This window comes from Amia ocellicauda, chromosome 9, assembly GCF_036373705.1.
Source record: "Amia ocellicauda isolate fAmiCal2 chromosome 9, fAmiCal2.hap1, whole genome shotgun sequence".
Lineage (NCBI taxonomy): Eukaryota > Metazoa > Chordata > Actinopteri > Amiiformes > Amiidae > Amia > Amia ocellicauda.
Window position 1 is genome coordinate 4450551 of NC_089858.1, and position 15341 is coordinate 4465891.

Sequence of the window (15341 nt, forward strand, 5' to 3'; positions counted from 1 at the left end):
TTTAGGTGAGTGTATATGTGTGTGAGTGAGTGAGTGTGTATTTGTAATAATGTATGCCTATTACATTCAAATACACTAAGTGTCATATATCATCGTCATAAGATGATGCTTTGTAAAAGTTTGTACAAGCTGGACTTTATTGGCAATTGAGAGTAATGAATGAGAACAGACAATATAAAACAGACCTACATTTTTTTTTTGTACCGGAGCAAAAAACAAAAGGGCAAAAACAAGTTATTTCTGAAATTTTTTATTTGGTAAAGCACACCAGAAATACAACAAAGGTGTTACAAGCATATATAGTAAGGCATAAACAATGAGGTTTGTACCCATGTTTTTCAGTTCTCTATAGCATAATATCTATTCAGCCAAGGCAGGAAATATACAGTAAAGCAAAAGGGAAAAGGGCATTTTCTTTCTAAAGTGGTTTATCTCAAAGATATCCAGTGCATTGCTGAAATATGTAGCATTATATTGTTTAACATTTAACTAAATAACGGGCAAAGCGTGTGTCTTTGACACATAAGTGTGCAAATCGGTAAGAGAAATTGTATTATTCTAACAGCAGCCACTATTACAAACATATCAGACTTCACTCGCATCCTGTAACATCATATATAGATTTCTTTCTTTTTTTGCAGAGAAAATTCGGAGAAACCGTTAGAAGGCCATTTTAAGTCGAGTCTGACAATAAAAGAGTCAACGATGCTCATACAAAACTGAACCAATACAAAGAGGCACGAAGATTTTTTTATATAGAACTTACACATTGAAAATGAGTTATATATGAAATATGCAGCATTACAATGTTCAACAGACCTTTGATGCTTTGTTCAAAAAATAATAAAATAAATCATTGAACTCCATCCCAAACCTACATGCCCTTCAGTAACTCCCAGACATCCCAAGACACACGAATCTCAGTGTGTAACTGGACTCCGGACCCTGACCCTGCTGACCTGGGGCTTGGCAATCAGGGTGGCACACTATATCCCTAGCTTTGCGGAGGGCAGTAGTTTGCTGAAACAGGGCTACAGTGTTACTGTGCGCTACACAAATCACAAATAAAAACTTACCGGCTCTAATCCACTCACTGAGGAGGGGAGTATGCATTTGAACTGCCTTTATCCCCGCCCCCCCACCCCACATCCACACAAACACTCCTGCAAAGTAGCTGCAACTGTCTCCTCTATGATGTCAATCAAAGCCCGAACTGTCGAGCGATTTACCAGGCGATTATCCGAAATGCCTGTGAGCGTCTGCTCTGAAGCTCAGCAGCCATTTTATTGCTTTTTTCAGATGCAGGGAGACTATACACACAAAACCAATTTAAACCTGGTTATTATCATCCCTCTCAGTAGGTGCACAGCAAGACAGTAGAGTGACAACAAGCAGCCGGATTTTAATAACACCTGTCTGCAGCTTGAGCAGTCGGGAGCTGTCAGTCTCCCCCAGCCTGTGTTTCACCAGTTTAATTCCAGCCTGCAGCCTGAGAGCCAATTACCATATTAATAACACAATCACTGTCTGACAATAAGTGCAATTAAATAAAGGATTTTGTTTCTTAGTTTTTGTTTAAAAAAGCAAAACTAACATGTAAGGAAAAGTGTTGAATTTGGATAATTCAATGGGTTAATCATCAACAGATATTGCTTCAGTTTTTTTATATGTACATATTTTTTCTTCTGGATACAAAGCCCTTATTGGGAAGGCACGTCTTCTGTGGTGAAATATCCACAGTGCTGAAGTTAACTTCTTGAGGAGGAGCATTAACCAATCCTGGTACAATACTGTCCTCAGCTGGCAGAAAAGGCTTATAACACTTTGTAAGATGAATACTGGTTGTCATGCACTCTGGCCAGGCTGCAATATTACAGCAAGATCAATCTGAACGATAACAATCTAGAAGAAAAAGATCATTTCCACAGCGGGCTAGTTATCGGGGTTATAAAACAGGGCATCAATTACACTGCATCTAAGTGAAAGGACTCTTCGATCATTTTTGGTGAACTATACAACAGGAGAGCATAAATCAAACTACTGATAAACTCCCAGGTGTTTTATTCATGTTTAAGATAATTCGGAGTCGGGAAGTTGCGTCGTATTGCAAGCGGACGCACAGAACCCTTCACAGTCTTCACAACGGCAAGTGAAACTCAACAAAACAAACACATCTACATACAACTGTGCTGTTACACAATCAACACTAGCTTTTTCCCCAGTCTCAACTGGATCTGTATTGCTACTCAACTGGAATATAACCTAGACAGAAAGCCATACAAACAATATATAGGACATATTTTATGGAAACAGACATTACTACCATAGGCTAGAGCAAAAAAAATACTGGCTTCTATTAACACAGTCTGATATTTTGAAAGATATAGCTTATCCATTCTATATCATAGCATACAATGTCTAAGAAAAATCAATACTATCATTCCCACATTACAAATATGGTCCATTCCATTTTTTTCATTGTTTGGAATCAACGGCAATTTAAATTACATTAAGTGCTTGAAGGGGTAACTATAGTAGATTTATAATTTACATTTTTGACATTAATTTGAGATCTTTCAGATCAGTTAAAAGGCCAACATCACACCATTTTCAATGTATGTCATTAAAACAAAACAAACAAAACAGAATCTACCAGAACAAATGGTTAATTTAAAAATAACCAAAAAGTTCTAGCTTATGACTTGTAGTCCAAACACAAGGTTTGTTGTATTTGTATAAATAGGATCTTTTGGCCTTTTTTGTTTTGTTACATAACAAATAATATGGTTAACTTTGGTCAAATAGGCACCACCAATTTATAATACAAATTACAATTTGCATAGTCAAAGGCATTTGTAAATAGTGCAACAGCAATAGACAGGGTAGAAAAGCAAATTTACCTACTGAAAAATTGTTAGAAGAATATTAATAATATTGGCTTTAATAATGTACATACACCAGTTATAAGAGCACCGTTTCTTAATGGAAATAAACAGAAAGCATTGCTATTTATTTAATACATACAAAGCACCATCGAAGAAGAAAAAAAAAAGAGGGTATAGAATTAATTTTCCATGTTGCAGAACAAGGTGGGCTTTCAAGGGTGACTAGAAGACACCAGCAGAAGTCCTACTATGTGGCACATGAGAGTAGTATTGTATGTCCTTAGCATTATGAGGCACTTACTACTAAAACAAAAAACAAAACAAAGCAAAAGGTTACAAAGTAGAGGCAGCCTTTTGGTCAATTGCGTGGGTCTGAAACTCCAGTGTGAATTCGGTGTTTTCCACTCAGCTCCCCCCGAAACAGCCCTGGTGTTTGAATTCACAGCTAAAATCAGTAACGAATATGTTGGCCATAATAATTAGTAATAAACTAGTTCTCAAATAGATAATTTTTTGCAATCCCTTGTAATAAAATAGTGCCCCTTTAATGCAAAACTGCAATTAAGTCTCTCAGTTGGTAGTTCTCCTCACTAACAAGAGTAGAAGTCTTCTGAATAACCGAGGAAACAAAGCTCCTACAAAATCATGAATGTTTTCACCACAAAAGACATTGGTCTTTATGCACACACACCCCCACCCCACCCAACCGTCATTTTTTGAGACGTTTCCCTTGAGCTGCATCAATAACACTGCGATTCCTGGCAAATAAAGCAGCTCAGTCATCTCATAAGAAATCACTCTGAAATCTGCCTCGAATTTAAAATGACACAGAGCCCTCGCAGAGCAGAGAACATGATGAAATAAGACAACTACTGATACAAAACAGCGCAACCAATCGTGTCTTTGGACAGCAGTGGGGGTTTGATGTTTTCCTGTGAGGTACAGAATTAGCCTGCGATGTTCAAACAGTACACCAGCACTACTGAGGAAAACACAAGCCATGATTAAGGAATAGTCAACCTATTGTTCCACGAAGAAACATGACAACTTGTTGCCCTCCATCAGATGTGCGAATGAAATAGTGCCAATAGGTTTTGGTCGAGTAACACGATCTGCTCCTTCCAAAACCTGTTCGTATAGTCTGGATACAGATATAAGTTTGCCTAGTGTAACTCGTAGCTCACAATCAACAATCAGAGCAGACTGAAATATATTCAAATATTTTGGTCAAACGTGAAATCCTGGATTTGTAAGTGACTTTGGTTTCCAGCCTACAGTTTTTAGAAGGAATGCATTTCCGTACTCATCATTAAATACAGAAGCATGGCCCGATACTACAGTATTGGAGGGGAGGTACCCTGCTGAAACCAGTAAGGAATGATAAATCGGTTTAAAGAGTCTATATAGGGAATTATGCCAAATATTATTCTCCACCCCAACTTTAAAAGCTTTAGTCTACCAATATTACCCTTAAAAACACAATATCCCTTAAAACTCTTAAAACCAGCAAATTCCAGTCACAATTCCTTCTATCTGGTGCAATATCACATTTTTACAAGACAACAAAAGCATGGAGGAGTAATTTGCACTTAAAAAATGCAGCACAAACAACTAGAAAATGGCTATAAAAAGTATTTTGATTGTAACGGAGATTTAATCCCCTGTATGATTACCAATTTAACTTAGCAAAGTAAAACAGGTCTCTCAGTCCTGAAAAATGACTCATTAAGCAACACAAGCTCCAGAACCATTTTGCTTAGTTTATTACATTGTGTGGTTTGCTAGCTGTCCCTTTTCCTGAAGGCAATCTGACTAATAAAAACAACAGGCCAATAGGTAGCCAATGCCACAGAGGCAGCAATGCAGAAAATCCCTGACTAAGATCGAAATTCCTTTTGTGTTAAAAAGGTAGAAAACGGTTTACAATTGGTTGGATTTAGGAAATGCAAAAACATGAGCAAACATTAGTGTAAACATAGTCCAAAAACATCACTACTGCAAGGACAACCCTATGGTTATATTAAAATACAAACTAGCTAACTAAACGAATACCAAAAATCTTCAGCTGTCATTCTACAGATGTTGTCCATGAATTATTTCAGAGACAAAATGTTAACGGTCAGTAGTAAGGTCTTAGCAAATCTGCGACTGATATCCTCTAGTTTTTACTAAAGGCAAATTAAGTGTTAAGTGGGACAAAAAAGGAATATGTTTTGGTGCATTTAAAAGCAATTGTCTATAGGCAGTAAGCTAGCTTTAGAAGTGTCCAAAGAGCGGTACATGAGGAGAGAGAACACATGCAGGCAGTGACATTAGCAAGCACAGGTTATGCGTCTTGTTTTGTTAACTGAATGGGAAATATCGATCAATCATGTTTTAGTGCGGGCGTCCTATAGAATAAATGAAAAGCACTGAACAACAAACGAGGAATTCAAAACCCTTTTAACTGTCAGCCCGATCCATCAAACATGTTCAACTGAATGGAAAGCATGGCACTGTCTGTGACGGTTCTACTGTAGTCGTATACAGTAACGTTTGATATACTAATGCAGTGCAATTGCATTACAGTTTATAAAAGTTACTGTGTCCAAAACCATCATCATTCAACTGCTGTAGGAACACAGTTCTGTTGCATTTCTCTGTGTTGTGGGACTTCTAGGGCTTTTTCATAGATGTAAGCTAGGCGCTTGTCCTGGGCAAGGTGTACATTATTGTGTCTTTCTGTATTTCCACTATGCTTCCACCTAAAACATTCAAAGAGCCTACAGTCACTGGAAAGGGTTTGAGAGCCTAGTTTGCACCAGTAACCAGGATGATAATAACTAGGTATTTTACGACTCGGAAAAGTACACAAACAAGGACTTTTATCATCTCCTATCTCGACAAACAGTAGTGTGAAAATGTATTACAGCATCTCAAGGGGATGCATTAATTGCATTGTGCATACTGAGAATTGACTTCAGATTTATTAATTTGTTCTTTTTGGCATGTTATCGTACATGGAGTAAATTCTATGGCCTAAGAACAATAGCGATCATTTTTCAGAAGTGCGTCTGGGACTCCTCGTTTTGAAGATACATACTTTTGTTCAGTAGCAGTTCCAAATATCTTCAAAGATATATACAAATAGTAAATGTATTTTCTCTTAACATTGGAATATGTATTAATATTTATTTAATCATGCAGTGGTTAGAACGATGATTATGATGATAATCAAATGTAATTATGACTTGTAGATTGTCCTTCATGCATTCATCAGATTAAATTGACTTTTATGAAGAGAAATTCTTCTTCAAAGACCTCCTCTCTGGTCATCTGTATTGCAGAGGTGGATATCAGTCCCAGATAGTGTAAGATATAAAAGTATGCATTTATAAAAAGGGAAAATGTCTACTCTTTAGACAAATTGCTTTATATCCACATTATATAGTTTATGCTTGTCTGTCATTGTTGATGTTAAATTTTTTTGCCTACATCTTGGATTAGGCAGGCAAATTAGAAAAGAAACCTACCAAGGGCATGTTTAGTATTATCCAATTTCCAGATCTGTATTGTATATCCTCTTGTTTCAAATTGACATTAAAATGGCGGGGGGGGGGTAATGTAGTTATGCCAATGCAGGCTTGGTTTATTTGCATACAAGACACCAGCTGAGTAATGCCTGAGTAGCAAAACCCTGGAGCTAAAACCCATCCAGACAGGCCATATCGGCTGCTACTGGGGGAAGGGGGCATTCGTTTGAGGGCGTTTTACGTGATCAAGATGAGAAGAGTGCTTTAGAGCTCTCTGATCAGAGAACAAGGGATTTCCCCGAATTGTCACAAATGCACCACCGCGATACACACACACATAGCAGGGAGGGACACAGTGAACATGGCGCTGGGCTTTAGCAGGGCATGACGTATCCAACCTTCCCCCTCTACACAAACTTACAGACGGACAAGGCAAACCGTCAAGTCAAATATGCATCCATGGTGCCTTTCGTGACTCGTGTTGTAGGGTCTTTTCCAAGGCAGCGTTTCCATTCTCCACAATTAGCAAAGCTTTGGACTAACTTTACATCTTGATTTGGCATGGCCATTTGACTAGTTCAACAGGCACTTGAGTGAAATTACTTTTTCGCATTTTTTTTTTTCCTTGTTCTTGGTTTTCATAAGAAGGCACCATATTTGTTTGGGTCTACACTACTCCTACCCTTAGCTCCACATAAACATCTTTGTAGTGCAGGTGTATCTTTCCTGCACTGTTAGAATAAACGAACAACAGATAGTATTTAAGTGTTAGGGAAGCGGCAAAGTCACATGTAATGTAAGCCGGCCAACAAAGTTTCACGATTCCTGCAGCTGTTACTTTTCCCATCTGCCCTTGACCTCTAGTCCTCCGCTCCCATCTGTATTCTGTAGGATCTCTTAAAAAGCTGAGAACAGATGCTTTACTGCACAGGCAAAACCAATAATAATCATTTAGGTAGGTCAGAAAAAAACAAACAAAACAAAAAAACCCTGTGGCCCTCAAAGAGTTGAAGATTCCCCGTTTTGAATGGCTGCAAAACAGGACAGCTAGACAATCAAGTGGACCCTCTCCCCTACCTCCACCCGCCCCGTCAGTAAGGTGTGGTGCCCTCCCACTCCACCAAATACTGGACCTTGCCCTCAGGGGTGACCCGGCGAGCCAACACCTGGTACTTCTCTCCGCAGGTCAGCCGGCCCGCTGCCCCAAAGTAGCTGGTGATGGAGGACTTGAGGTGGGAGAGCGACGAGTCGTCCTCGCTGATGCTCTCGAAGGTGTGGCTGTCGATGCCGTTGTCCAGGGGCTCGGGGGACTCGGCTGCATCGAAGGCACTCTGGCCGCTGTAGCTCTCCGCCGCCGCCCTCTTGGCTGCCAGCAACGTGTAGCTGGAGGTGCGCAGCTTCCTCTTCCGACTGCCCACGTTCTTCCTGCAAACACATCAGGATGTCAAGCCTCTGTACCTTGTCGTTTTGATTAAAGAGGGGAAAGGATACCATTACTCATGCGTGCGCCCAACGCCATTATCAGAGGCAATTCACAGGGTTTACAGAGATCCTATGTGCGGAGGTTACAGGAGTGCCATTGGAGTTCAAAGGAGCTGAAAAATAGAATTGCTGATAAACTGATAAAATACAGAAAATAACAGAGATGAAAAGCATTCATTTTGATAAAAGAGACTTCACAACTCCTGAAGGCAGGGTGATTTACAGATTACTTGAATAAAAAAAAAAAGTGCAGCAATACAAATGAATACAAAATTAAATTGAAGCATTACAAAACACAGGGTTTCCACCAGAAATTAGCAAAGGCATGGCGGTCAGTGACTGAATTGCTGACGGGTGGGGGGGTGCTAGCAGATCGTCGACGGAGGGGGTGATGGAGAAAACATTTTTTTCCAACACTTCTGAGGACAAGCTTAAGGAAGGAACTCTCCTTCAAAAAAGCATTACTTTATAACCCAAGGGAGAATGGTTCCTCAAAGCTGAAGACACAAATGGAGTTAACCTGCACAACTGTGATTAATGAACATTCGCTGTAATCCAAACTTGTGAATTACAGCCTCTATTACTCGACTCACTCCCTTCCTCTGTTCTTGGGCCGCCTGCAGATTTCACAAGCTTGTTTTCACTAGACGTGTTAATTATTGTTATTTTTAAATATGCCTGTTTATTTACCCGCTGACATTTTTACACCTATTCCCACAAGAGCATGTTGGTTTTCGCCTGTCCCATTTCATTAATCATTTTATAATAATTACCTGCATATTGTCTACACTGAAAACTATATCCTCTGCGTTTTTTGTTTTGTTATTTTGTAAATGTGATATTGCTAGTTGCACAGCAAAACAGAAACATACATTAATCACAACCATACACAATAACATGAAGGTAGGACTTGATTATAAAAATGTGGGCCTGAATGGATCCTGCTAATCAGATACGGCACAGTTCTGATATTTTCAACATAGTCTTCAAATGGGACAAATAGGTTTCTAATGCCTGATTCATATAACCAATTATTTCTATTTTTAATGGAGCAGAGACAGGGTATGCAAGATATTCATTATGAATCTCAAAGGAATTTATTAAGTGGCACTAATTAAGTTTTATAGATGTGCCAATCAAAATCATCTTTTGCTCCTAGCGAAAATCACACTGTGTCACTTCTTACTAAACAACAATCCACAGGTTTGCCAATTTCAACTGTGGCATCTGTTTATGACGACAACGACGTTACAGAAATAGGTTGGTAACAGAAGTGCAAAGAAGAAAAGGGGGTGCAGAATATCACAGCGAATCCAGATTTCACGACACCAGCCCCAATGTGAGAACGATCAGAGCTAATTCCTTGTTCATTCTCAGACAGAAAAAGATTCCCATACAAAATGACTTCCTTCACATTCATTAAAGAGCTATTATAAAACCGCAGCCTCTGTCAAGCTATATTGTGATCTATGAGGGGGTCGTGCCGGTGTCACATGCTCTGTATGGTGTTATAGGGAAAGCCGTGCTGGATCACTCTAACTGGGGACGAATTCTCCCTGCCTATGTGCTGTAGAAATACCGTGCAATGGGAGAGCATATTGACTCATAATTGTGGGAGAGTCCCTTGCTATACAAGTTCCTTGTTTACAGGTTACAGTTTGATGGGTTTCTTTTATGCAAAGAAATCATGTCAAAAGTTTTATTGGGGCTGTTCTCTGCAGTTTCTTGGTAGATTATCTATGGTTGAGCATTTTACAGTTCTTCCAAAAAACATTCTGCTTTGATGTAACAGAATGTACCCCCCTCCTCTTCTGCATACAAACATATGTACACATGCTCATTTCCAATATTTGCCTGAACACTTTTAAACCCCAGTGTGGTATGGCTTCCATGCCCCCTAACATATCACAAACACATAATTCTCTGCCATAACTCAATACTGCTCAAACTGCAGGACTCTTGCTCTGAAAGATGTGTTTTTTTTTCTACAGCTGACAAATGCCAGCACCCCAGGGGTTGAAATTTACAAAATCAGAATTTGGGCTTCAGAAATGTACAGTAGACCTTTTACCTACCTGACATCAAACACACACAAGCAGGAGATTGAAACTAAATGTCAACAGCTCCACAGGTAATTTAAACAAAATTAAAGCATGGGTTTGGTTACCTCTGGTTTGGAAGGTTTTTTTGTTGGGCGGGTGGGTGGGGAGGTTATTTTTTGTATATTTTTGTACGCACACAAGATGGCGCTGTGGTTTGCTTCTTAAATTCCGACTCCTCAAACATTTCGATTGTTGTTTGGATTCTGGAGCCGCCGGGAGGTTAATAAATTACAGTTGAGAGAGAAACTAATGGCAAAAACCATTTCAATAACAAACTTGTGTAACTTTCCCTTTCTATTCCTCCGAGTGTCTTCTGCGAGGGACTGGCAGTGCTAATCCTCTGGGCAGATCCCCTCCAGGGTTCAGCCGAACACATCAAGAAGCGAACAGCAGGGAGACGCCAAGCAGAAGATACATTAATAAACTATGCTAATTCTGTTGTGTTCAGTGGTTTAATTTGGGAAAGAAAAAAAAAAAATCACTAAAGATCTCAGATTGAGCCACAATCAAGAGGCATGAAAGAAAATCAGGAGTGGGGAGAAGATTAACGGCCTTATTTGAAGTGCAATTCACTTCCGTATCTCCCCGGGGAATATGCTAACTAACTCGGAGGACTACATTGTGCCTCACAGTTTACACTTGGGTTTCTTTTTGTTTCTTTGCTTTTTCAAATTTCTCCAGTGTTCGCAAACATGTGAACAGCACTATCTGTTTCAAAACCAAAATAAAAAGAGACAGACTAGGAGAGAGAGGGTCAAAGATGGGTTATAATATTCCGTTCCCGCAAAGAGAATTAACGGTCCAGTACGGTCAGCCCTTGCTTTGACTCCTGTACTGGTTTACGGTTACAGGTCTTGAATGTGTTCTCCGAGTTTAATAACGGCCACCATGCAAGCGGTGTTTGAAAGTAGACCTGAACAGACTTACACAATCCAGCACAAAAACATAAATCATCAGTCAGTGTATTCTTCTATTTGGATCACCCATCATCCTTTTATCACATCCTTCCTGCTTCCAGTACCTACAGCTGTAAAAATGAATTATTTTTTTGGGTTGCACCCGGGAGTGAAAAGGGTAATTCATCATATCCTATATCCACTGCACTTTGAAAAATTACTGCTGAAGACGGGAACCTGAATTGTACACTGTCAGGACAGGGACGTTGTAAAAAAGGGCCCCAATCGAGCAGGTTTTATAGGTAACCCTTAAATCATCAATTTATAAACACTTGGAAACTTTCTCTAAATCGATAAAGCAGGTGTTCAGGTAACATCTGCAATTTAGACATCTGGATCGAACTCCTAAACATACCTCATCCCTCATGAGCTTGGACTCCCTTAGCGGAAAAAACTGACTTCTTACCTAATCAATGACAGTGATCTGTAATCCCACACTTAAAAACTGCTGTAAATTTGCCTTTATATTACTATATTCTTTACAGCAAAATACTGTGAAATTACAGTTCACTTCCGGATTGTTAGGACACATTCTCGGGTAAGGAAGCAGCATTTAGCAGCTTTATTATGTGGAAATCCTGTTGTTTTCCCATATATATCTGATTGGTTGTGCAAAATTCAGCAACATATTGTGCCAAAATAATTTCTGGCCTTGCTGACTGGCATTTTACTAATTTTAGCATGATTAGAGGCAAGTCAAGTTTGAAAACTTGGCAGCCAGAACTATTGTTGATAGCTTGATGGACACGGTGGGAATTGTTCAGACTTGCGAACGGGTCACTACATCACAATGGTATCTCCCCTCGTGCCACAGAGTGGAACAGACTCAGCGGGTATGACACTCGTTTTTCTAATGGGTAAAGTTGTACGTTCGGATGCTGGCCACCCCAAGCTGAGTCAACACTAAGTGTTCCAGGGAAATGGCCTACAACGAGATAGAGCGATACACTGAGCTGACAGCCTGTGCTGCCAAGGAGGGAAGGAGTCAGAAGTGATTCAACAACTGGCCAGTGTCCAGGAATGACTACTGGACAATTATACTGTGAGACTTAAACCCGTTTTACTGTTATGATTACAGTAACGTATTGGCAACTGTGCACCCAAGTAAGTTACTGTAAATTTCAAACAGATTAAATCTTAAATCTGAGGATTTAGTCTTCAGTTGAGGCGAGGGGGTAGGGGTAGGATGGAAGAGGGAAGCTATTTAGAATTGGTTTCTTATACGTGTTAAATAAAAACAAACACTTAATCACAAAACACTTAAAAAATTGGGGATTTAGGCCGAATTGTTAAAGAACTCAGACTGGAGCTCTGGTGGGCTGGGGCGGGACATCATAGTTTTAAAGGCTGGGAAAGATCCACAATTGACCACTAGTATGGTCATGAATGACTTGGGTGCTTTGTGGGTTACTGGATCTGTGTGACATTTTTGACAGAATCATAAGGTAGAACACCATTGGGTCAGAGACATAAAATCAAATAAAAGCTCGCTGGTAAAAGTGGAGCCACAAATCAAACTTAAAAGATGGGTGTTGACAACTGCAGGCCAAAGCAGAAATAAGAAATTATAGGAACAGAAGGGTAGACTTACAGGTGACAACCAAAAATGAGAAATCCTCAAGTCCTTGTCATAGCTCGACACAGTCAACGCAGTTTAACTCTCTTCCCTCACCTCCCAAAAGTAACAATTTAATTCCAATTTACTCCCCGGGCCTGGGCGCAGTCTGTAGGTAGCCAATATAGGATGAAATCACCTCTGACAGCTATTACTGGTGAGTTTTCAGTCTGTTGCTTTATTGATTACCTGCGTTGTAAGTCGGAATAATGAAAGAATAGAGAAGAAGAAGAAAGGCGAGAGAGATGGATAATGACTTCTCTCAAGTCCCTCTGGTGGACTTTTTAATCAGCAGAAACCCCCCCGGAGGAACGCTGACATGAACAACAGGGCAAGTCTGGAAGTTCCCCAAGTTCAGTGTCTCTCCAAAATAATAAATCCGCCCGCCAATTCTCCACGACATTTGCTTTGTGACCTTTAAATTACTGTCATTTTAACACTCCATCTCTGGTGTCACAACTGTTTTGTTCCAGCCGATCTAAGCCACCGGCCAAAATTGCCCTCCGAGGGGGGAAAAAAACATCTGAGGCTTTTCCATTTATTCAGGGGATTGCGAGGCGCTATGAGAGGCACCACTGGCAAGTGTAGCCGAGAGGAATATGTTCTGTCACTCTCGGGGACATCAGTGGCTCTAATAAACTCTGCGGAGAGAGACCCTGAGGGACATTGACAGATACGCAGATCGATACCGCACTGTGCTGTCAATTGGCAATGGGACATTTTATTGCATTTCGCTATATTCCAAGTCTAGGTGTACAAAGCATGCGACAGGTGCCAATAACTCCCCGTTTTTAAAGAGACATGGTTTGAGATTAAAACCAGAGGAGAACAGATGGGCACTGGAAATGGTTGACCACATTTATCATGACACAGAAAAGGTATCATACATGCACTCGAACCCTGAAATAAGGTTTGACCAAACATTTTGAAAACCTTGTGCTCCTAATACCTTGATGCTGGGGTAGACCAGAGATTTGGACAGCTAGAAGGGAACCTTTCCTATTCTTTTGTTTGGGAATCCCACACAGCAATGATCTCCTAAGGCAATGTCACAACTATTATTTAATCACAAAGTGACAAAAAAATTAATCAAAATGGTTCCTACCGGTACTCGTACGATATGCTGGTAGTAGCCGATCCAGAAGTGCTTGCAGCATCTGTAGAGTCGAGGTCCAGACTGAAGGTGCGTCCTGAACTGGTGCTGTAAAGACAGTGCGATGTTATTCGGTGTCTGCAGTAATATTGATCTCAGGCATGTCGAATGGAATTTGCTGACTAGCCACTGCTAGCCTTTGTCCACTAGCAGGGAGGCATGACAGAAATCTAAAATAAATTAGAAACAAGGTGTCCTAAGTCCTGTACGAAGCAGTGCAAAATACATCACGTCCTGTTTCAATGATAGTAAAAGCATTTACATTTTTTTTTTTTAATAAGCAGGATATTCTTCTAGATGGAAACTATTTATTACCGTAGAAGATGGCCTCAAATCTAAGATGTTTTCCTATTTTTCAAAGAAGATGCATCTGATAAAAGTGTACCCAATTAATTACATCAAACAGATAAGACGATGGGAACAAATCCAAGTTTCTTTACTAACCACGAGGCGGTGTCAGTGATACGATTTTCTCTTCAAGGTTTGTTCAATCCCATATGGTAATATGAATATCACAAGAAACGACAGCGCGTCCCGTTCTAAAGTCCCGCCCCTTCGTCTAGCGTTGTTTTTAGGTGACACCACAGATTTCGCAGCACGACAACAGTTTGGGGCTTCAACTTCTCTGGCAACCGCGATCTTAAAATGTGCATCATAACTTTTTCTTAATCCCCTTGATATTTGAACCTCCTTTCCACACAATCGCTGCAGGTAGGGTTATCCAGTTTCAGCCACTCATTGAACTGAATACACACTCTTGTCATTTAGCAACAGCCTTGACTTGACACAGATGTGTGTCAATACTGTACTTCCCCAGAGGCCAGTTCTGTATTACTCTAATATTTACTTACATTATGTACGTGTATCTTTTAATCTTTGACACAGTAGGTCTAAGAATATTCTTTTTATTTATGTCACCAGACAGGAAAGTTATAACCTATCATACTGGATAAGACCTAACTCTAAATAGCCAAGGGTTTCATATTTTAGTACCATAAATGAAAATAATCCACTATGTATGATTAACTTTGTCTCCTTAGTGCCACTGCTACATGATTAATGTTCATGGCTCTCTGTACCTGTAAGGATCATGGCATAAGGATTTCACTGCCTAAAGGTTTTGAGATGTATAGATACACACACACACACACACGCACACACATTTGTATTAATATGTATACATTTATAGACACACACGCACACATATATACACATGCACGCACACACACACACATACACGTATAGCAGCCTCATAAGCACATATGCAGCCTCCAATGTTTGCAATTAAAAATAATGAAATAAAGCAATGCAAGATGTGACGGAGTGTTCATGAATCACAAGCTTTTACTGGCAAAGAGGAACCCTGCGATTTTCAATTTGGCTTCCTCTGTATAAACACTGTGCTGAATAGACTTCAAAACCCTTGATCTCCAGTGCACAGTGTGGAATTTAGTCTTTTATCCTGCCTACTTCATTTTACTGGAAATTTCCCAAGCTAGACAATGCCTTAAGTGTTTCCAGACTTTTCCTAAGAATGTGCTGGAAGGTCGTACACAGAAGGTCTGCGACCTTGGAAGGGGTTGTGATGTATCACCTACCAAAAATGTTCAGTGTCGGCTAAGGATATACCATCGAT

At 39.9% G+C, this 15341-nt stretch overlaps 1 protein-coding gene across 2 annotated transcripts in view; it reads right to left on the reverse strand.

The window, feature by feature from the left end:
• Window positions 1–234: 234 nt before the first annotated feature.
• The window catches only part of phf19 (PHD finger protein 19), a 35931-nt gene continuing 20824 nt past the window's right edge, over window positions 235–15341 (reverse strand). For both annotated transcript variants that reach the window (XM_066712753.1, XM_066712752.1), the window contains exons 14-15: window positions 13658–13753; window positions 235–7822 (exon numbers count right to left, since the gene is read on the reverse strand). In XM_066712753.1, coding sequence (XP_066568850.1) covers window positions 7489–7822; window positions 13658–13753 — 430 coding nt within the window. In that variant the 3' untranslated portion in view covers window positions 235–7488. The remainder of the gene's footprint in view (window positions 7823–13657; window positions 13754–15341) is intronic.